General features: G+C 54.4%; 2 protein-coding genes across 6 annotated transcripts; both read right to left on the bottom strand.

Moving 5' to 3' along the window:
* Window positions 1-1,783: 1,783 nt before the first annotated feature.
* On the bottom strand, window positions 1,784-5,164 carry TICAM1 (TIR domain containing adaptor molecule 1). Its single transcript, XM_061466937.1, has 2 exons — window positions 5,112-5,164; window positions 1,784-4,307 (listed from the first exon to the last, which is right to left on the bottom strand). The coding sequence occupies exon 2, from the start codon at window positions 4,127-4,129 to the stop codon at window positions 2,042-2,044; it is 2,088 nt and encodes a 695-aa protein (XP_061322921.1). The 5' UTR covers window positions 4,130-4,307; window positions 5,112-5,164; the 3' UTR covers window positions 1,784-2,041.
* Window positions 5,165-5,976: 812 nt separating this feature from the next.
* Window positions 5,977-11,284, bottom strand: LOC133276254 (perilipin-4-like). 5 transcript variants are annotated; one of them, XM_061466921.1, is made up of 7 exons: window positions 11,030-11,284; window positions 10,374-10,569; window positions 9,726-9,808; window positions 8,922-9,413; window positions 7,976-8,777; window positions 7,075-7,583; window positions 5,977-6,991 (listed from the first exon to the last, which is right to left on the bottom strand). In XM_061466921.1, the coding sequence occupies exons 1-7, from the start codon at window positions 11,087-11,089 to the stop codon at window positions 6,431-6,433; spliced, it is 2,703 nt and encodes a 900-aa protein (XP_061322905.1). In that variant the 5' UTR covers window positions 11,090-11,284; the 3' UTR covers window positions 5,977-6,430. The 5 variants fall into 5 exon arrangements, with proteins under 5 accessions (XP_061322905.1, XP_061322906.1, XP_061322904.1 ...); XM_061466922.1 differs by having other exon boundaries at window positions 7,075-7,203; window positions 7,387-7,583; window positions 7,976-9,413; window positions 11,030-11,283; XM_061466920.1 differs by having other exon boundaries at window positions 7,976-8,584; window positions 8,708-9,413; window positions 11,030-11,283.
* Window positions 11,285-20,990: the final 9,706 nt, after the last annotated feature.

Below are 20,990 nucleotides of genomic sequence, written 5' to 3'. Positions count from 1 at the left end.
GTGTGACAGGAGTGCGGTAACACAACACCTAGAGAACAGGGGTGACGTAGAGGAGGCTAAATAGGGATGGAGAAAGAATCCAGGCACTTGGAGGACTCCAGCAGGCTCTCTATAAAGAGTAAATGGGTTAATCCATTGTCACTGGGTCCTTCCAAGTTCAAAGCTGAACTGTTTCAAAGCTGGAAGCCAACAACCGATGGCAGGTTTTAAATAGCAATATTGTATTCGTGGCGTTCTTGTTCTGCTCAGGACAGAGCGGGCTTTGATTTGTCCAAGCCTGGGCTTTTGTTCTCGCCCAGGGACGTCCAGGAGTTCAGCCTCCTTGAGGGAAGCCGAGAAACCTGTGGACAGACCCATGAGGAAGGACCTGTGGCCTCTTTAAGAGGAAATGCTGGGGGATTGAAACCCAGACTTGCCAGCTACTTCCCTGTTGCAGTTTAAGAGCAGGGACAACCAGCTCTGAGCTCCTCCATCTGGCGGTGCCCAGGAGCTTGCACTCAGGTTTGCTCGGTGCCTGGGCTTCTCCCCCATCACCCTGCAGGCACCCTCAGCCCCTTCTGAGGGGCACAAGGTACTGGAAGGCACCAAGGCAGCAATTGCAGCTCTCCCCAGAGCGGGTGGAGGGGACTGGCCCCTTACAGTTACTTGCTCTCCTCTGAGGAGCCAGGGCTCCCCTTCTGTTCTCTCCTCCCATGTCTTGGGAGCTGTATTCAGGAGGCTGCTACTCGCTTGCTGTAGGAGCCCTGTGCTTTGGCTGCCAGACCATGGTGGCTCCTCTCCATCTGAACCCACCTGGGACAGGCTTTCAGAGTGACCTGCATGGAGTCACCTCCCTGTATCCATCACGCTGGCCTTTGAGGTGTCCCCCCTGGGGAAGGACTTGGTCCTTCCTGCCAGGGTGAGCTGACTCCAGAGCTCTTCCAGTGGTGGCTTGGGGCTGACCTCTACTGACGGAGCAGGCAAACGGCTGCAGCAGAAGCTGTTGGAGGAGGAGTGCGGGGTCTGGGGCCTTGCTGCAGCTGCCTCCTGGTGTTGAAAGCTCAGGAGATACCTCCCAGGTGTAGCCTGCGGGATACCTTGCCCATTCCTGCCTTTCTCCACCCCTTCCCTATTGCTCCGCTCAGCACTTTCATTTTCTGCTCAGCACTTTTCATTTTCTGCTCAATCTGTTCATTTCCCCCCCAGAGCTTCCCCTCAAAGGAGGTTACACAGAGGTGGGGAATGTGCACAGAGCGCTCCTCTGTGCTGCCCCTGGCTCACTCCTGCTCCCACCTCGGACTTGTACAAGCAGGCGAGAATGGAGGGATGGACACGTAGCTTCTGCCTCCTCAAACCTCCTCCACATTTCCCCATCTCATTCCATCTTCATGAAGTAGTTTTCCTCCCCGCCCCTTCCAAGCTCTACTGGGCAGATCCTTCTTTCCCCTTGGGCCTGGTGTGCAATCCCACTTCTTTAACAGTTTCCTTCAATACAAACCCATTTCAGGCCATGCTGAGGGGGCACTGGGGAATTCTGTCTTTCACCACCCAAACTGCTCTCGCTGTAGTTCCCAAGGGGAACTGGGAAGTGATTCCTGCTGCCCCTCAGATGTCAGAAGCTGCTTTCCTGAACCTCCCTGGGTCTGATGGGAGCGTGTGCCATGGCCCAGCTCCCTCCACCCCCGAGGTACAGACACATCCCCTGGTTTCCCAGCTATCCCTGGCTGCCCCTTGGGGAGTTCTACAGGACAGAAGTGGAGAAATGCAAATCAATCAATTAAAATTTATTTCTAAACCCATCCAGTGGCCTCAAAATCAAGAGTTTTCTCAGTTAAAAGTGTTTTCTCATTTACTCATAAAGAAGCACAAGGAAAAGTGTCGCAGGAGGCTGCAGCCTCTTTTGTCCAACACAAAAGCAGGTCATTTTCTCCTGGGCTCCAGGAAGTGGCACTTTTAACCCACAGGGAAGTAAGAGTAGTCCCAGTCCCAGCACAATCACACATCTGGGGTTTAAAACCACGCGTGAGCAGCTCCAGCCGTGGCTGAGCTGCTGCTGCTCTCCTCAAACGCTCTGCCTGGAGCCTTCCTCAGGGCCCTCTGCACCTGGTGTGAGGGTTTCCACCTGCATCACGTTGTGGTTCCCGATCTGAACCATTCGGGCGTTCTGGATGATGAGGGGTGGGATCCCTCCTGGACCTGGCAGCACGTTGTAGTGGCCTGATGGGGGCTGGTCAGGAGGAGACCCCATGCGAGCAGGCCCGAGGCCACCTCCAGCCGGGGACCACCACTGTCGGGGTGGTTGCTCCAGCAGCGGGGGCTGTGTTGCTGAGGGAGGGATGGAGCCAAGGTTGAGGGCGGCCACGTTCTGCAGCATTCGGTGCCGCTCCTCTCGCAGCTGGAGCTTCTTTCTCTGCAGCATGTCCCACGAGTCTTTCTTCTCATTGATCCTGCTGGTGGTGAAGGTGTTCTGCACCGTCTTGGAGAAGCCAGGAGATTTCTCATCCAAGGGTGTCAGCCCTCCAAGCACAGCAGGAATCTGACCCCACTCCAAGGGGTTCTCCTGGGGTATAAAAGGGATGACTGAGTCGCCCTTGGATGGATTCATGATGGACTCCATCAGAACAGTGTTTGTCTGAAACATGCAGAGGTCGCACGGGAAGTTCTTGGTCAGCAGAAGGATGATGAAAGCAGAGTTTTCCATAGCATCCTGGAAGCAAGTCATATGGCTGCGTCCAGCAATGGCAAAGTTCTCACAGAGCGTGGCACCATTGGGCACCCCCATGTTCTCCAGCAGGTCCTTGACCCGACGGGCAACAAGCTCATCTTCACTGGCATGCAGGACAACGAAAGTGAAGAACTTCCCACCATCCAGCCCCGGTGTGGGAGCTGGTTCCGCAGTTTGGAGAGGAGGAGGCCAGGCAGGAGACGGGGATGAATGGGAGCGCAGGGGATATGGTGAGCTGGAACGAGGTCCCTCAGGAGGGGGAAGAGTTGAGGCGAAGGAATAGGTAGGAGGAGGAGGAAGTGAACGGGTTGAAATGGAAGCAGATGCAGAGTTAGGAGGAATGCCTCCTGAAACGTGGGGCTCCTCCATGGACACGTGGGCAGGACCAGTGTCCACGGCAGCCCTTGAGGCAGGAAGCCCTGTAGATGGTTGCTTTTCACCTTGCTTTTTGTCTGTGTTTTCTTTCGGTGCCTGAGGTTTTGCTGCCACTGTGTTGGAGACATCGCTGCTTTCCCCAGGTTGGTTCACAGCACCCATCGTGGGCAGCTCCATGTCAGGAACTGGGACTGTCGGATGGCACGAACGGGCCTGTGGAGCATTCATTGCTCGGAAGACTTGGGCAGGCTGAGAGCTGGGGCCGGGGCCGGAGGCTTCCTGCAGGCCATGGCTCTGCCTGTCCCCGTCAGGCTGTTGTGCCCACTCTGGGCAGGAGGCCCGGCTGTGCAGAGCAGCTGTTGGTGATGCGCTGATCTCCAAGTGGCTGGGGAAAGAGAGGTTCTCCAAGGAGCTTTCCACAGAGTGCAGACTCTTTGGGCTTGAGAGGCGTGAGAGGTCTGAGTGGATTCCTATCTGCACCGGAGAACTCCTCACCATGTACTTTGGGGTGGCTGGAAGGAGAAATCCGGCTGCATCAGAACTCAGCATCTGCTCTTTGTCACCTGAGCCCACGCTGGCAGCAGGGCCGTGTTCTCCCTTGTCCCTGGGTGGAATGCTGTGGAGTGCTCCCGGCACTTCCTTGCTGGCGTTGCGGGCTTCTCTGGCAGCCTGGCAGGCCTTCTCCATGGCTTCAGGGCTGCACAGTTTCTCCTTCCCCAGCGCCGTGTAGATCTGTGCCAGAAGCTCCATGGCACCTGCATCTAGCTTGGGAGGCTGCAAATCCTCCCCATCTTTCTGTGCTCCTGCAGCACCCAGTGTGGTCTGGTGGACATACTGGGCTGCCCGGTTATCCCTCAAGACATCCAGACAAATCCTTGCCTTCGTTTCTTGCCCCAGAGCAAGCAGAATCATGGCTTGCAACAATTTGCTGCTGGGCCTGAATACCAAGTTCAGTTTATGTTTGAGGCTCAGGAGTTTTTCTGGAGGGACACGGGATAGAATACAAAGAACGTCCTCAAAGCTGGGCTGGAGCGGGGTGCTCTGCGCCATCTCCTCAGCTGGTGGCCTGGACCAGCGACCAAGGCAGCATGGATGGAATAGGGGTTTCCCAGCACCTGAAGGGTCGTTTCTCTCCGATGCTCTGGCCACACGGCACGTACTGCACGAGCAATGGCTCTGTGCTGCTCAGGAGCTCATCCCAGAACTGGGCGTCTCTGTCTTGAGGAACCTGTGAGGAGAACACAGGACAACGTCCAGAACTGGTGATGTGGGGAGCTGGGGGGATGCTCCAGCTCCCCCTCGCAGCTTTAAAGTACTTTTGCATCTCTCCAGCGCTTGCAGGTCTGCCGGAGCTCCACACGTTATCCCAAGCCTGTTACTAAGCCATGAGCACGTTCTCTGCGTTCCAGTCACATTAATTACAACCGCTTTGAACTAATTGCTGCACTAATAACGCGCTGGGGTAAATCCAAGCGTCTGTTCTCCTCCAGGCAGCCGGCTCCAGACTCCTTGCGATGGGCAGTGAGGAATGAAGCACGCCTAGAGGAAGCCCATTCAGACTCCTCCTGCCACGAGGGCTGTAACCCACGTGCATCCTCCTCCTGGCAGCCTCACGTCACTGTGGACTCTGCCTCTCCCTCTGTCCCCGAGCCCTGTTGAACCCTCGCACTCACCTGGCCTCTGCCCAGGGCGGAACGGACCGGCAGGACTCGTCCGGAGCGGGGCCGCGGGTGCCTGGAGGGTCCCCGCTCGCAGGCGCTCCCTGCGCCCGGCCGAGTCTTCCCTATTTAAAGGGGAGCGCAGCAGCCGCCCCAGAACCGCTGCGGACGGGGAAGTTTCCCGTTCCAAAGGGCGCTTTTCTCACAGAAATCCTCCCATTGCCCAATGCGGGAGCTCAGGCCGCGCGTGAGGAACCCGGGGGCTCTTCCCATGGAAACCTCCCGAGCCCTGAAACGGCCGCACGAGGCGAGGGCGGCCCCGGGAACCCCCCGCCCCCGGCACCTCGGGGCTGCGCTTCCGCCCCTTGACTCACCGCGGAGCCGGGTCCCGGTCCTCGCCCCTCGCTCCGTCCGCGCCCCCGGCCCGGCTCCGGGGGTGCCCTGTGCGGCGGGGCCGGCTCGCCCCGGTGCCCGGGCCGGGAGCGATGCGGGCGGCCGGAGCCGGCAGGAACACGAGGAAGCGGGGAGCTGCCACCTCCTCCCCCCCCGGAAGCTTTGCATCCGGAGAAGCGGCTCTGGCCTCTAGCGCTGGGCTGAGGCGTTACCGACCGAGCCCCAGGGTCCAACCCGGCCTCGAGCCCTGCAGGGATGGGGCAGCCGCAGCTTCTCTGGGCACCCTGTGCCAGCGCCTCAGCACCCTCACAGGGAAGAGCTTCTGCCTCAGAGCTCATCTCAGTCTCCCCTCGGGCAGGTTCAAGCCATTCCCCTTGGCCTGTCCCTACATCCCTATGAAGTGATTCATTAAATGCAAGCTCGCTCCCAACTCAGGCTAAGGGAGAACACAGCAATGCCCCTTTAGACACACACACACAGACGTGGGTAGTTCTTTGGACACAGGTCATGCTTTATTCTGATGTCTGCTTGCCCTTATTCCAGCCTTGGGACAGGCATTACCCAAATAAGTTACATTAGAAATGATTACAAAGCATTGTTCACTGGGAAAATATCCAGCACTTATCAGCCCTGTTTTAATAGCAGGATATCCTGGCATTGTGGCAGAGAGACTTCTTTATGGCTGCAAAACCTGCATGGAGTTACTCACAAACAGCTCATCCCTGAAGGCAAGATAGTCCCTTGCACATTGGCATGCTTGAAGGAAAATCCCACCTCGCTCAGTGGTTCTCTATGAAAGAAAGGGTTGGATCCATAAGGAAAAGTCCCTTTTTGAGGTGGCCTCTTCTGCCATCCGGGGCTGAGCCTCTCTGGAAGCACAAGAGGCAGAAAGGAAGGTAACCTGGAACGTGGATGTTTAAAACTTGCCAGAGGAGGTCAGGCCCAGCCTCCTCTAGAGCAGCTTGCCTGAATAAAACCCAAATCCAGCATTAAAACTAAGTGGAAATCACTGCTTCTCTCCCACAGCTTGTTTCAGCAAGAGCCACCCCTTCCCACGCACCTGGGCTGACTTCAGAAGCCAAAAGGACAGGGAGGGCCCCATCTTCCCTTTCAGGGCAGCAGCAGGGTTTACAAGGAATAGCAGATCAAGGTATGGAATCAGCCCACTTGGGTTTGAGTCTCCTTCCAAACTACATCTCACTGGAGGCTCAGCGAGGGAGCAGGAGGCACTTCTGGCACATGATTAAAAGACCAAGTGATGTTCTAGCCAGGGAGCCATGGCCACAGGAGCTGGAGTTCTTCAGAGATCCTCCTCTGGTGCTTTAGTTTTTACCTCCTTTGCAGCCAGTGCCACCTCTGCATCTTCCTCTGCCTTCTCTTCCAGCTTCTCCAGCACTTCACCCTCTTCCCCTAGGATCTCGTGTGCTCCCTTTGGTTCTTCCGGGGTCTCAGCCCCCTCCTTTGATGATGTGGCCTTTTCCAGCACAGGTGATTTTATTGGAGGCACCGAATCTTTCTTCTGCTGCTTTCTGCTCCCCTGTGACATGGTAGCTACTGCCCTGAAGGGCCCCACAACCCAGTTGAGAGGAGTGTTCTGGGTTACATACTCAAAGAGCACATCTAGGGACCTTCGGGCTTCTGCCACCCGGTCCTGGCTCCGGGTCAGGGTGGTGCTGGAGAGGTCCTGGAAAGACACAGCACTGGCAAAAGATCTGTGGAGCTTGTGGATATTTCGAGTGGCCTGATGCACAGCTGCTTGGATGTTGCTGGGCAGGCCTTGGATGCTGGCTTTCAGGTTCTCATAAATGGGTTGGAGCTGCTGGGTGATGATATGCAGCATAGTTAGAGTCCGTGACTCTACCTGATGGGAAAGAGATAGAGCTCAGTTACTAGAGCAGGTGAGATGCACCAAGAGGCCTGATTAAATGCCCCCTGTAGGGATACCTCTACTTGGGAGGCAGTTCTGACTTGGTTTCCTTTGGGTTGGGTGAGGCTCCAGTCCAGCCACAGCTGACAGAGCTTCTCCTGCCCATCCAGAAGCTTCTGGCCAACCTCCCCTTTCACAGACTCAATCTGATAGGAAAAATGAGAGGAAGAGCTGGACTGCAAGCACACACAGAGCAGCACCAGTGCTTCCCTCCCAGGGAGGGAGCCGAGGTGACATGCAGCTGGTGGAGCATGTAGGAAGAGCTTCCATCTGGCCAGCAGGGCAGGAAGGCTACAGACAGGAGGAAAGAGGGAAAGGCAGGTTTGTACCAGTTTTATTGCCAGCTGGAGCTGGGAGAGAGTCTCCTGGGTGCTTTGCCTGAGGCGCTGCAGTTTGTGCAGGGAGAGGTGGTAGGCTCGGCGCCGCACTTTGGTCGACAGGGAACCCAGGCGCACAAAGTAACTCTTGTTCTGCCTCTGCTCCTCCACAGGAGCCATCCCGGGTCCCTCAGACGTGGCCAGTTTACCTGGAGGAAACAAGAAGAGAGGTGTAGCTGTGCTCCACTTGCCCAGCTGGAGGGGAAGAGGTAAGATCACCCATTGAGAATCAGAATTGAGGCTGAAGCGTGCTGTGCAAACAGGCGAGGTCTGTTGTTGCTCAGATGTTAAAGGTATATGTTGGTCCCTGCTCAACATGCTCTCTTCAGATAAGCAGACTTTAGATAGGTTGAAGCATGTACCCACGGGTTTATTTGCCTTGAGGCTGATGGGCAAGGACCAGCGAAGCAAATGCTTGCTCTGTCCCATGCCACATGGAGCTACCTGGCTGCTTCAGAAGATGAGCCCTGCAGTGTCAGGTGCTCTCTAGTCAGCTGCTCAAGGACTTGCATTTACAGGCGCCAAGCAAGCGTTTTCTCACCTAGTTCCTCCTCTGTCATGGGGAGGTAGTTATCCACCAGGTCTTCTGACATACCCAGGACAGCTTCCACACCACCTCCCACTGCTTGGCTCACTGCCTTGGCTTTGCTTATGCTGTTGGTCACCACCGAGTTGGTCATTTCCACACCCTCCTGGAGGGCCTCTTTGCCCTGCTCCAGGGCTGTGTTGATTTTGCTGGTAATGGTGCCATATGCAGCATCCAGAGCTGTACTGACTGTGGAAGTGACCGCTGATTTGGTCTTCTCAACACTGTCTTGAACAGCCCCTTTGGTCAGGTCCATGGCTTCAGTCACCTTATTGGTCACTAGGTCCTTGGCACCCTGGGCAGCCTCTACAGCAGCACTAATAGTAGAAGCAACAGCAGACTTGGTCCGTCCAACACTGTCTTCTACCATGTGCTTACTGAGGTCCACTGCTTCGGTCACCTTGTTGGTCACTAGGTCCTTGGCACCCTGGGCAGCCTCCACAGCATTGACAATAGTAGAAGCTACAGCAGACTTGGTCCGTACAACACTGTCTTCCACAATATGCTTACTGAAGTCCACTGCCTCTGTCACCTTATTAGTCACAAGGTCCTTGGCACCCTCCACTGCTTCTGTCACCTTGTTCGTCACTAGGTCCTTAGCACCCTGGGCAGCCTCCACAGCACTGACAATAGTAGAAGCTACAGCAGACTTGGTCTGTTCAATGCTGTCCTCCACCATGTGTTTACTGAGGTCCACTGCTTCAGTCACCTTGGTGGTCACTAGGTCCTTGGCACCCTGGGCAGCCTCCACTGCTTCTGTTACCTTGGTGGTCACCTTGCTGGTCACTAGGTCCTTGGCACCCTGGGCAGCCTCCACAGCATTGACAATAGTAGAAGTTACAGCAGACTTGGTCTGTTCAATGCTGTCCTCCACCATGTGTTTACTGAGGTCCACTGCTTCAGTCACCTTGGTGGTCACCAGGTCCTTGGCACCCTGGGCAGCTTCCACTGCTTCAGTCACCTTGGTGGTCACCTTGTTGGTCACTAAGTCCTTGGCACCCTGGGCAGCCTCCACTGCTTCGGTCACCTTAGTGGTCACCTTGCTGGTCACTAGGTCCTTGGCACCCTGGGCAGCCTCCACAGCATTGACAATAGTGGAAGCCACAGCAGACTTGGTCTGTTCAATGCTGTCCTCCACCACGTGTTTTGTGAGGTCCACTGCTTCGGTCACCTTGGTGGTTACAAGGTCCTTGGCACCATGAGCAGCCTCCACCGCACTGTTAATAGTGGAAGTGACCACTGACCTGGTCAGCTTGACACTGTCCCCAACAGCATTTTTAGTGAGGTCCACAGCTTCAGTCACTTTATTGGCCATTGCTTCTCTTGCCTCGCAGGCAGCATCCATAGCAGATGTCACTTTGGTGGAAACCAGCTGCTTGGTGTCTGAGATTACCTGCAACAGTGAGAGGCAGAGAAAGTGACTTTGTTTTTCCCTGAAATAGGTTTTCCCTCCCTGAAGTAGCTTTCCCATATGGCTAAGTTGTGCTTGTAGCCTTGGGGGAGAGCAGGAAGTCTGTACACTGTATTTACATGGACATGCTGAAGGCATCTCTCCAGCTTTCATGAGCTCACAGTGCCTCCTCTAGCCCATCCCAGGGCCCGAGCTGACAAAGCAGTGCTGCTGAAGTTTCTTTCTGTATCCATAACAGTTCCATCAAGCAAGAGACAAGTCACAGCTTCCCATAAGGAAAAGCCTTTCCTTTACCTTATCTGCTGGCTGTTGAAGAAAAGGCAAGTTCTCCTCCAGCTGATCCAGTCCTTTACAGGCATATTCATTTACAAGTGCAACTAGAAAATACAACAGGTATTAGTTTATTCTTCAGTTGGGAGAGGGCCTTTTTACCCTACAATGGCCAATCCAGGATACTCATGAAAGCAAGTTCCTCCCCAGATAATCTTTCTGAGGTGGGTGGCTTGTTGGAAGAGTGAACAAACCCTACAGTTAGGCAGCTTTAAGTAGTCTCCATTTTGCCTTCTCAGCTTTGTCGCTATTGGCGGCACATTGCTCCAGTTGGAGTGCAATACTTGCCCTGGCAGGTGGGATTATCAGCCTAAAGGGTTGGGATGAGACAGACTGAACTATATCCAAGGCAGACACTGCTACTACCAGTTGGGATGCTCCTAGCTTAGAGAGATGAAGAGCAGGGAGGTTTTGGCTGGTGAACTAAAGGAACCACAGACAAGAGGCCAGTCTTTGTTGTGACCACTGAGCAGCTGGCAGCTGCCGAGTGGAAGACTCGGTGCTACAATCAACTAGAACAAGGTGCTATAGGAGGTAGACACCACCCAACAGACACATGAAGTTCCCCTCCCCACCTCCTCATCTGTGTAGAGAGGGTCACTCCTCACTTACTCTGCGGCTCCAGTTGGTTCAGGATGGGCTGTGCCCCCCCAACCACGCTACCTACTGCGACAGCAGCCACGGTCTCAGCCACACTGCAGACACCGCTGAGGCAAGGATGGGTCTCCTTGGTATAGTTGTAGGCAGATGAGACCAGGTTAAAAGCAGAGTTGAGCAAGGGCAAGCTGGTGACTCGATTGACAGCACTCTAAACCCCAAGAGAAATAAATGACATTAGAGACCCAGCCTCAAGCTGGGAGTGAATACAAGCCATGGGTCTATGCAGAAAGGTCCTAAGGAGATATCCAATTCATCTCCTCATCCTTCTTAAACTCGGAGTTGAAGAGACTCATCCAAAACCTGATAGCAAGGCAGTGACAAGCCAGGGTTAAAAGTTCGTGAGCTCTGGGCTCATGAATTCTGAGTCACTCCGAGTTTCAGCACCAAACCCAGATGTGGAAATAGGGCCTGTAACAGCTCATGTGTCAGAATTACTTGAGCAGGCCCTGAAGCTCTCTTGAGCTTCTGAGCCAACCGAGTTTAGATTTAGCCACAGCTCCATAGGGTTAATCTTTGTTTTGAGGTGCTGACAGGCATTAGCTCACCAGTGGGCCTCAGCAGGGAGTTTAACTGTTGCATGTTAGAGTTCTGTCTGCCCTGGCACCTACCCCTTGCTGCTGTTCCTCAGCCTTCAGCAGGTCCTTTTTTGTGGTCTTCTGTGATGCCATAGTGAACACAGCTGCAGCTGAAAGGAGAAACAAGAGTAGGACAGCATATTCATGTAGGACAAGGACTGTGCTCTGCCACCTCCCTCAATCCCCAAACAGCCAAATACTTTCAATAACCATCCCACTTATTTAACTGCTGATAACATTTATCTGGCTTCAAAGCAGCAGGTTAGAAGTGGGCGAGAACTCTTATCTGTCTTGCATTTTGTGTGTGGTGGATTCACCCTGTCTGGATGCCCACCAAGCTGCTCCTTGGAGAGCAAATGTAAGTGAGGAACCACTGGAGGTTGTCTCACTCGATTACTGTCCTTCTACGAGAGACTGACTGGAGATGCTGAAACAGCAGTGGGCTTCTTTCACCTTATTTCACCTTTGATGTTGATAGCCCCTCTCCTCTGGAGTATCCCTTGCAAAGGGCACTGAACCAAGAGTCATTTGGTGACCCCACTCTGCCTGTGTTCATGGTGGGGACCCTCTGGCACCTTCCCTACCACTACCAGCTCCAGCCAGAGGGGCAGATGCAGCGCGGGGAAGGACATGAAGATCCTTTGAAGCTTTCCTGGTGTTCTCCTCCTGCTGCCCAGTGAAGCAGGGAATCTCTCCTCACTTCCTGTGAAACCAAGCCTCAGCAGTGCTCTCATTACATCATGCCATAAAGAACATCAAGTATAAAAATGATGCAATATCTTCAGTGGGTATTGGCTTCCCCAGCACAGATTTAGGCTGGTATCTGGACACTCCAGTATCGGGTGATAATCCAGGATTGCTTCTCATCCTTAGCCAGGCACAGAAGGGATTTCAGCATATTTGCTCTGCAGTGCTTTTCTCTCCCGTGCCAGTGAAGCCCTATTCTTAGAACCGCTGTGGCATTTTCCAATGGAAAGCCCCCAAACCAAAATTCCTCACAAACTGGATTCCCAAGCCAAGCACTGCTCCAGGCTCTGCCCCCCAAAACTTGCCATCTGGTTCAGGAGGAGGCCATTGTCTTGCTTCTTGTGCTCTTTGCCTTGTGTAAGGGTTTTATTTTCCTGTGCAAACAGGAACAGAGAGCCGGGCAAGAAGTAGTGACACAAGCACTTTTCAGGCCTGGCCCTTGGCTGGAGCCTTCTCAGGAGGGCAAATCTTGCTGCTGCTGCGTGAAGCATGCAATTCATCAGTGTTTTAATGGGGCACCGAGTGCTCCGTGTCTGCAGCAAAGGGGTCCCAGGCACTGGGACCTCCAGCATCCCAAGGGAGAGGCTTTAACAGCCCTGCAGAAGCACAGCTTGAACTCCAGCAGCCTGGCTCCAAAGCAAAGCAGGGCTTGAACAGAGTCCCAAAGTCCACAGGCTTTGCTCACTCACTGCTTATTCCTCCTGCTCTGCTTTAGGGCAAGCTGCTTGGTGTTTGGGAAGCTGAGAAGGCTGAATCAGCCTGCAGCCCTGTCACGGGGCAAAGCACAGCTATTTCCACAGCACTGCAAACAGCCCCTTTGCTGAGTAAAACACTTCTAGAAGGGTGGGAGAAACTCAGCTGCAGAGCATCTTACTGGCCTTGGTGTCAGGCACACCACAGCCAAGAAAGGAGAGGACTCTGGCTGCAGCGTAAGTCAGAAGGAACTCCTCATCTGATGGAAAAACCAGTTTGAGGTTAGAACCAACCTCTGAAGTACTAGGAGCCTATCTTAATTATGGATGCAGCCGTGTCTGATAATCCTTGCAGCACAGTCATGTTAGGGCATGGTTTGCTCTCCTCCACGTAGGAGGGATGAGGTGTGTTGCAATGCCAGTATCTGTGGGGCAGGCAAATCTTCCTGAGCCCACAGCATGGTTTTAGTTTCTCTTTTCCCTGCAGAAGTGCTGAGCAGACCTCATTTTCCCTCTGAGCCTGTAGGAAAGCACAGTGCTGGGCACTTCTGGGTGAGCTGCTTCAGGATCCGTTGAAGGAAGGCACGATTTCAAGCCAGTTTCAAGGGGGAATCCCAACAGAGAGACCCCCCCAAGTGTGGGGGGAACCACCAGGCCAGAGAGCACAAACAGCATCGCTGTTTGCTTTGGATATAAATGACAAGCAGATGGTTTCATACCATTGCTACGTGAGAAATACTAGGTCACTACTGGAGAAAGCTGAAACAGGCAGTTTCAGCGAGATGAAACTTCAGCACCCATTTCTGGCACGGCAGAATAGCTCAGCTGCTGGTCCTTGCCCAGTTTGGCACCAGTCTGAACTGGGTGAACCAGCAAGAGCAGCAGGTCCGACTGTCACAGCCAGTGCCGCGCGTTAGCCTGGCAGCAGGACAAGTCCCTTCCTGCTGGGGCTTGGTTCCTGTCACCCTGACAATGACCATCGCGCACAAAACTACTCCTTTAGCTGGGGCAAGGCTTTGCTTTTCCATGAAGATCAGATGTGAGGGTGGGCTCTTGTTGTTTAGGAAGCTTTTCTTCCTTCCAGAAGTGTTTTACCTTGGGAAAACAGACTGGCCACGGCTGCATGCCTGCTCAATAGCTTAACTGGCAATTCCTTAATGATCCTTTAGGAAAACAAAGCTGAAGGAGTGCTTTGGCTATGAGCAGGGAGGGCTAATCAGGGCCCATTGGTGGTGAAAGCACTTATTTACATTCTTCTCGAGATTTGCCACTGATACCCCAGTTCCTAGAGCTGCGGAACAGTGAGGATGGCACTGCCCACAGCCCGGGGAGCCCTCTGGAGATGCTCTGAGGGCAGAGCTTGCTTTAGGAAGAGGATCAGATGATCTTCAGCCTTCACCTTAGGACATCCCTTTGGGAATTGCTGGCGGAGGTGCTCATCTGACCTGTCTGGAAAGCCATCGGCATTAGGGAACCTCAAAGATTAAAGCCACGCTTCCAAGAGAAATCAAGCACCGCAGCCAGTGGCTGCAGGTCAGTAACTCCTGGGGGCAGTTACCATCAGCTATCCAAGCTGCTAGAATTTGGAGATACTTCAGGAAAGAGGAAAGGGGGTTTCATTAAAACAGCTCCTCAGTACTTCCCATTCCCCATCTTTCCACAGAACACACCTCGGCTTCAGACAGAGGCTGTAACCTGCAGAGCAAGCAGCACGCTGCTCCAACACCCACTGCCATCTGCCCTTTCAGCAGGGCCAGCGTCAGTAATTGAAGCCCTTTGGAGCCATGCAGGTTTCAGGCAGTCACCAAGCCACACTGCAAACCTGGTTAGTCTTGAGGAGCACAAAGGCACTTTGCCAAGGGCTCCCTTCAGCAGGGAGCAGAGCCTCCATCTGCAGAGCAAGAGTCACCTTGTCACTCCAGCCACCCCCTTGGTGAGCACCATTATCATGCCTACACCTAAGGATCATGTGAAATAGCTCCAGGCAGGGCTGGAAGCATTGTCAACAGGAAGGGGATGCCCAAGTGATCAGCTGCCTCCTGCAGCACATACCACAGCATCACCACTGCTGATGGCCAGGGTATGCATCCTGCACTGGCTGGGGGGGAGAGCTGTCTCCAGTGCACCCTCACACAGCTTTGGTCCTCTTGTTTAAGAAGCAGAAAAGAGCTTTCAGGCCCAAAGCTGCTCGATCACAGCCACATGGCCTTATTGAAGAGTCTAGGAAGCCTTTAGAGAAGGCTCTGATGCCTTCCAGGCACAGCAGATACAGCATGACACCGTAAGATGTCACCTTTGGCCTCAGAAAGCCAAGACCCCCCACCCCCAGATGGGGAAAGCAGCAGAAACACAGCACACAGCCCTGTGCTTCCCCAGGGAGCTGGAGCAGCCCCTCAGCAGGGGCACATCAGCTTTAGTGCAGCCAGGAGCCAAGGGCTCTAGGATGGAGCCAGCTCCAAGCCCTGTCCGCACCCTCCATCCCTGGGGGGGCCGCAAAGAGCCACGCGGGGCAAGAGGCTGCAGAGCCCCTGGGTAAACAAGGGGCAGACCTGAGGGGTTCCCCCAGCCCTGACCCAAGCCCCAGCCCCAGCCCCACAACCACAGCCCCACAGCCCAGCCTTACCTGGCTCCTTGGCTCCCAGCACTGACAGCACAGGGAGTGCTGGACCTCGCCCGCATAAATACCCCCGGGGGCTGATGGGCAGCCGAGGGAGCCAATGGAGACGCTGCAGGTGCTGCCCCGGCCAATGGGGAGGGCAGGGCAGAGAGAGGGGCGGGAGCTGTGGGTGTGGGAGGCAGATGAGGGCCCCCCCAGGAAAGTGATGGTGATGGTGGGGGTGGTTGGTCCCCCCAAAGAGGACATCACTGCCGGGGTGTCCATCCCCAGGCACTGCAGGGCTATGCAATGGGGTCCTGCTGCCCCACAGCAACCATGGACAGGGAGGTGGTCTATGGGGATGTGAGTTGTGTTGTGAGGTGGGCTCAGCCCATGGCCCTGCAGGCACCGCTCCTGGTCCCATGCTCTGAGCTGGTGATGCTGCTTGCCACCATGGCAGCCCCAATGCTGCTGCCTTCTTCAGGACACTGAGAAAGGCTTGGCCAGAGAGCGAGCTGAGCCCAGGGCACTTGTCAGGACTGGCTCGTGAGTGGTGTGGTTGGGAAGCCCGTGCGCGGGTGCTGGAGCTCATCAGGACAGTGGCTGCTCCTCGCTGGCATCGCAGGGAGCATCAACAAGTGCCAGAGAAGCGGGACGTGGGCTCCGTGGTGTGGAAACCTCACTTGGCTCTGGTGTGCTCTTGGCAGAGCTCTCCTACCCTGCAGCACGGGTGCTGTAACTACCCGAGGAGCAGGGCGTGCGCTCCCGCTCTCAGCCCTCGCCTGGCTCCAGCAGATAAGCGATGGGGAAAGATGCTGCTGCTTTGCTGTGATTTTGAAGATAGGAGCCCCAGCAATGCAGGGCTCTGAGCAATAACACATAATTCACAGTTTAGTCAATGTTTTGCTTTTCCATTTGTGCTTTTCCATCTCCCGATCTCAAAATCTGGTTGGAAGCCATCAATTAAGCTTCCTGTTGTCTGTTCACAAGATCGGCGGGGGAGGAATCTGAGGCACGGGGAAGAACGATCTGAAGTCTTCTAGAGCCATTAAAGCGATTGAGTCACCTTGGTTTTGGCCAGTGAATGCAGGAGACCTCGGGTCTCATGTCTGTGACCCATGAAGGCAGAGCAGGAGCTGTCAGTGCTGTTGGTGACAGAAATGTAGACAATTCCCAGTGCTCAGCTTTGAGGCATGGAGCTGTTGGCTGGAAAGACTCTGGAGGTCAGGCAATCCATCCTGCTGCTTAAGACAGGACCATTGGCAACGCCGGCCCAGCTCTGCTGAGGGCTTTGTCTTGCTGAGTCCTGAAAACTCCCAGGGATGGGGATCCAGCACTGAGGATGCTCCTGAGGAAGGAGCAGTTCCCAGGGCATGGTCCCTCCTGGGATCCGCTTCCCCTCAAGGGGGAGCAGTGCTTGGGAAGTGTTTGTGAGGCTGGTTAGGAGATGTGGCACGCTGGCTTTTAGAGGCTGGGATGAGTTTAGGGGAAAGAATGGGTGTTCTTGTCCGTCCTTGGAAGATCTGATGGATTGGGGGGGTAGGAATCAGGATCACTCCTGTGTTGTCTGAATGTTGGCCTGTCTGAGGAGAGCAGCTGCATCCTCAGGTAAGGTGTCAATGATGCAAACTGCCTGAGTAGGGCAGTTGTGGTGGGGATGGTGAAAGTCTCCTGAGGCAGGTTCTGTTTCATCACCTGAGTGGGGAAACCGGTGCTGTCGGCATGGATCCCCTTCATGTGGCTGGTAAGGAGGCAGAGGCGAAGGTGAGCACCAGTGGCAAATGGTTCGCGTGAGATAAGCAGTAATTAGCATTAATGAGGTAATGTTGTTTGGTATCTGAAGTGGGGCTTTAGCTACTAGGTCAAAAGAGCAACGCTTGGAGCTCCTGCTCCGTGCCAGGACACCGAAAACCTGGAGCTTGCAGTTCCAGAGCAAAGGTTTGCATGCTCAGTCCTGTGGTTCTTGTATGTGTAAGGAGAACAAGGTACATTATATACATGAGCTGTGTGTAAGAACAAGGTACATTATATACATGAGCTGTGTGTAAGAACAAGGTACATTATATACATGAGCTGTGTGTAAGAACAAGGTACATTATATACATGAGCTGTGTGTAAGGAGAACAAGGTACATTATATACATGAGCTATGTGTAAGCAGAACAAGGTACATTATATACATGAGCTGTGTGTAAGAACAAGGTACATTATATACATGAGCTGTGTGTAAGGAGAACGAGGTACATTATATACATGAGCTGTGTGTAAGAACAAGGTACATTATATACATGAGCTGTGTGTAAGCAGAACAAGGTACATTATATACATGAGCTGTGTGTAAGGAGAACAAGGTACATTATATACATGAGCTGTGTGTAAGAACAAGGTACATTATATACATGAGCTGTGTGTAAGAACAAGGTACATTATATACATGAGCTGTGTGTAAGGAGAACAAGGTACATTATATACATGAGCTGTGTGTAAGAACAAGGTACATTATATACATGAGCTGTGTGTAAGAACAAGGTACATTATATACATGAGCTGTGTGTAAGGAGAACAAGGTACATTATATACATGAGCTGTGTGTAAGCAGAACAAGGTACATTATATACATGAGCTGTGTGTAAGAACAAGGTACATTATATACATGAGCTGTGTGTAAGAACAAGGTACATTATATACATGAGCTGTGTGTAAGCAGAACAAGGTACATTATATACATGAGCTGTGTGTAAGGAGAACAAGGTACATTATATACATGAGCTGTGTGTAAGAACAAGGTACATTATATACATGAGCTGTGTGTAAGAACAAGGTACATTATATACATGAGCTGTGTGTAAGGAGAACAAGGTACATTATATACATGAGCTGTGTGTAAGAACAAGGTACATTATATACATGAGCTGTGTGTAAGAACAAGGTACATTATATACATGAGCTGTGTGTAAGGAGAACAAGGTACATTATATACATGAGCTGTGTGTAAGCAGAACAAGGTACATTATATACATGAGCTGTGTGTAAGAACAAGGTACATTATATACATGAGCTGTGTGTAAGAACAAGGTACATTATATACATGAGCTGTGTGTAAGAACAAGGTACATTATATACATGAGCTGTGTGTAAGAACAAGGTACATTATATACATGAGCTGTGTGTAAGAACAAGGTACATTATATACATGAGCTGTGTGTAAGCAGAACAAGGTACATTATATACATGAGCTGTGTGTAAGCAGCATACACTGCAGGCCAAGATAAACTCAGTTCTAAGGAGCCGGGAGGGTGTGGGAAGGACGTGGGAGGAAGCAGAGAAACACGTTTGGGGTAGGGGAGTTGAGCGCGTCCTACAAGAGGCAGCATCCCATCAGTAACCCCAGCCTTTGTGCGAACCCTACATCAGCAGCAGCAGGACGTGGGGCAGAGTCCTCCTGGTGGTCCCCAGGCCTGAACCCCATCTCCTGTGCCCGTGGGCAGCCAGGACCCCCCTGCTGCCAGCTCCCTGCCCTTGTTTCGGCGCCGGTGCTGGCTGGGTTTGTTAGGAGGCGTGCGGACCCACACCGATGTGGGGCTGTTGGCTCCCCGCCGTCAGGTGCGACTCCTTCCCTGCTCTGTTGTGGGTCACAGCTCAGCGCCGTCCCTTCGGGGACCACACGTGGTGCCGCAGCGCCCCGTTTCCGCTGCAGCGGAAGCGGCCTCCTCGTCTCCCGCGGCGCTCACTGCGTGGGGCCGCGGGCACGGGTGATGCCAGGCTGAGGAACGCGCGGCTCCGCTCCCTGCTCCCCGGCCCTGCCGAGCCCTCGGCCCCCGGCCCCCCGCGTGCTGCCGCTCTCGGCCGCCCTCAGCACACGCGGGGCTCGGCCCTCTCCGGCCGCGCATCCCGGGAGCCTTCCCCAGCCCCCGCTGCCCTTCGGGCACCTCCGCCCCGCTTGGGGGCAGGCAGCGCCTGGCGCCGGCTTTGCCCTCGCTGCAGCCTCGTGGCTCCTTGGCTGCTCTCCCCGGCGCCCAGTTCCCCCTTCCGCTGCTTCCCAGGCTGGTTTCTGGCACCCGTCTGCTCCTGCGGGGCTTTACCGCACCCCTCGGGTCAGGGCGGGTGGGTGCCAGCTCAGGCCGTTGCTGAGACCCCTGCTCTTGCTTCCCCAGTAACCATTGCACTCCCCAGCCGTGGAGTTTGGCCGCCCCCCTGCCAAGCAGTTGGGGAATTGGAGGAAATACCTGTTTGGTGCCATAGGGGCACAACTGGGAATGCCCGCGAGGAAGGCTGCCCCCAAAACCAAGAGGTTACAAGTGGGATAAGGCGTTGCTTGAACACTGGGAGCAGGAAGGTTCGGCAGTGGGAAGTTCATGGATGTCGAGAAGCAGAAAGTGAAGGATCTGAATGGCAACGGGAGGCCTCTGTGTCCTCAGCTCCAATGGTTTTGCTTTGGGACCTCTTTTCCTGCACTGATTTCCACATCTGAGCAGTGATTTCCAAGCTCCGAATGATTTCTCTTTGGGAAGGTGGAAGCCAGAATGAAGTTACTGGCACGTCAGGCAGTGACATTCCATGGGGACGCTGAGGAGGGGAGGCCTTGCCTGGCAAAGGATCTTCCCCTATAGCTGCTCCTCTGCAGCTTCCCCATGGCTGGGGTGATCCCAGCACCACAGATGTGGCCTCTTGAGCTGGTGGGAGCCAGGGGGGTTGCAGAAGAAGCCAAAGGTGCAAAGAATTCCTGAATCCAGATGGTTTCCTGTGAGCTGAACCCTGTTAACCATGGAGGGCGCTGGGATCTCGCGTGATGCTTCCTGTGGCTTCATGGGACCAGCGCCCTGCTGCTTTTCCTTCCAAGTGCTGTAAGGGCATTGGAAGGGACGGACTGGGAATCGCGGGGCTCCAACAGCCACCCAAGGATACCTTTGCCCCCGTTGGGACTGCTCGGAGCAGCTCTCAGTGGTTCTTTGCCCAGGCCTTGGTTTAAGGGTGTTCATCAGCTGCCGGTTCTTATGTCCACGCCGGGACTCTTGTTCTCCTCAGACGCCGTGCCCAGACTCACAGGGAACAATATTCCCATGGCCTGGAGAGCGCCTGCGTCTCTGTGCCAGTCAATTCACCCGTGCTGTAGGCTCTCCCAGGCTGCAGTGGCCATGGCTGCTGGCACACGAGCGGGATATTGTTTCCTCCCAGCAGGGGGCATTACCAGATGGCAGAGCAGCGTTTTCCATCCCAGCTGCCCAAAACAATGCGAAAGGGAGGCGACCAAACCGCGCAGCCCTGGGGTGACTGCGCTGTGACCAACTCGTGGTCTGCTCCTTCTGGCAGTCAATGGAAGCCTGAGGCTTTGTCTCTGCAGCACCAAGTTCTCTGGGAGCTTGAAGGGACCTTAAAGCTCCTCCAGCTCCAACCCCTGCCAGGGCAGGGACCCCTTCCACTGGAGCAGCTTGCTCCAAGCCCCTGTGTCCAACCTGGCCTTGAGCACTGCCAGGGATGGGGCAGCCACAGCTTCTCTGGGCACCCTGTGCCAGCGCCTCAGCACCCTCACAGGAAGAGCTTCTGCCTAAGAGCTCATCTCAGTCTCCCCTTGGGCAGGTTCAAGCCATTCCCTTTGTCCCATCACCATTCCCTCACGTCCTATCCCCTAATGAACGGGAAGGAGAGCAGGTATCACTCAACTCTAATGAAAGCAATGTCCCATTACTGGAATGATGTGGAACTGAGCCTTGAGTAGGCGCAGGCGAGCAGAGCAGCGCGTAGGCTGCAGCGTGGGTTTTGCCCTGCGTGGATTCTCTGAATGAGTGGGGTTTCTCTAGGAGGGGGCTGCTTGTTCTGACTCAGCTCTGGGGATGCTGCCGGTCTCCCCGCTGCTGCCTGAAGCCTTTCCCTTGAGCAATCCGTGTCCTACAGGAAGCTCCCTGCGCTGTGGGGGGAGCTGCTGAGGGTCAAAGGACGTGTGTGTGTGTCCCATGCTTGGG

Source organism: Pezoporus flaviventris, unplaced genomic scaffold (assembly GCF_033815535.1).
Source record: "Pezoporus flaviventris isolate CSIRO_AGI_PZ_B2104156 unplaced genomic scaffold, CSIRO_AGI_Pfla_v1 ptg000043l, whole genome shotgun sequence".
NCBI classification, from domain to species: domain Eukaryota; kingdom Metazoa; phylum Chordata; class Aves; order Psittaciformes; family Psittacidae; genus Pezoporus; species Pezoporus flaviventris.
Note: the sequence above shows the minus strand (reverse complement) of the source record. Positions and strands in the feature narration are given on the sequence as shown.

Coding starts and splice junctions, on each gene's coding strand:
- TICAM1 (XM_061466937.1), bottom strand. CDS start 4,129: ATGGCGCAGAGCACCCCGCTCCAGCCCAGCTTTGAGGACGTTCTTTGT.
- LOC133276254 (XM_061466918.1), bottom strand. CDS start 11,089: ATGGCATCACAGAAGACCACAAAAAAGGACCTGCTGAAGGCTGAGGAA. Junction 10,570..11,029: donor CTGAGGAACAGCAGCAAGGG/GTAGGTGCCAGG, acceptor CTTGGGGTTTAG/AGTGCTGTCAATCGAGTCAC. Junction 7,584..7,975: donor CATGACAGAGGAGGAACTAG/GTGAGAAAACGC, acceptor TGTTTCCTCCAG/GTAAACTGGCCACGTCTGAG.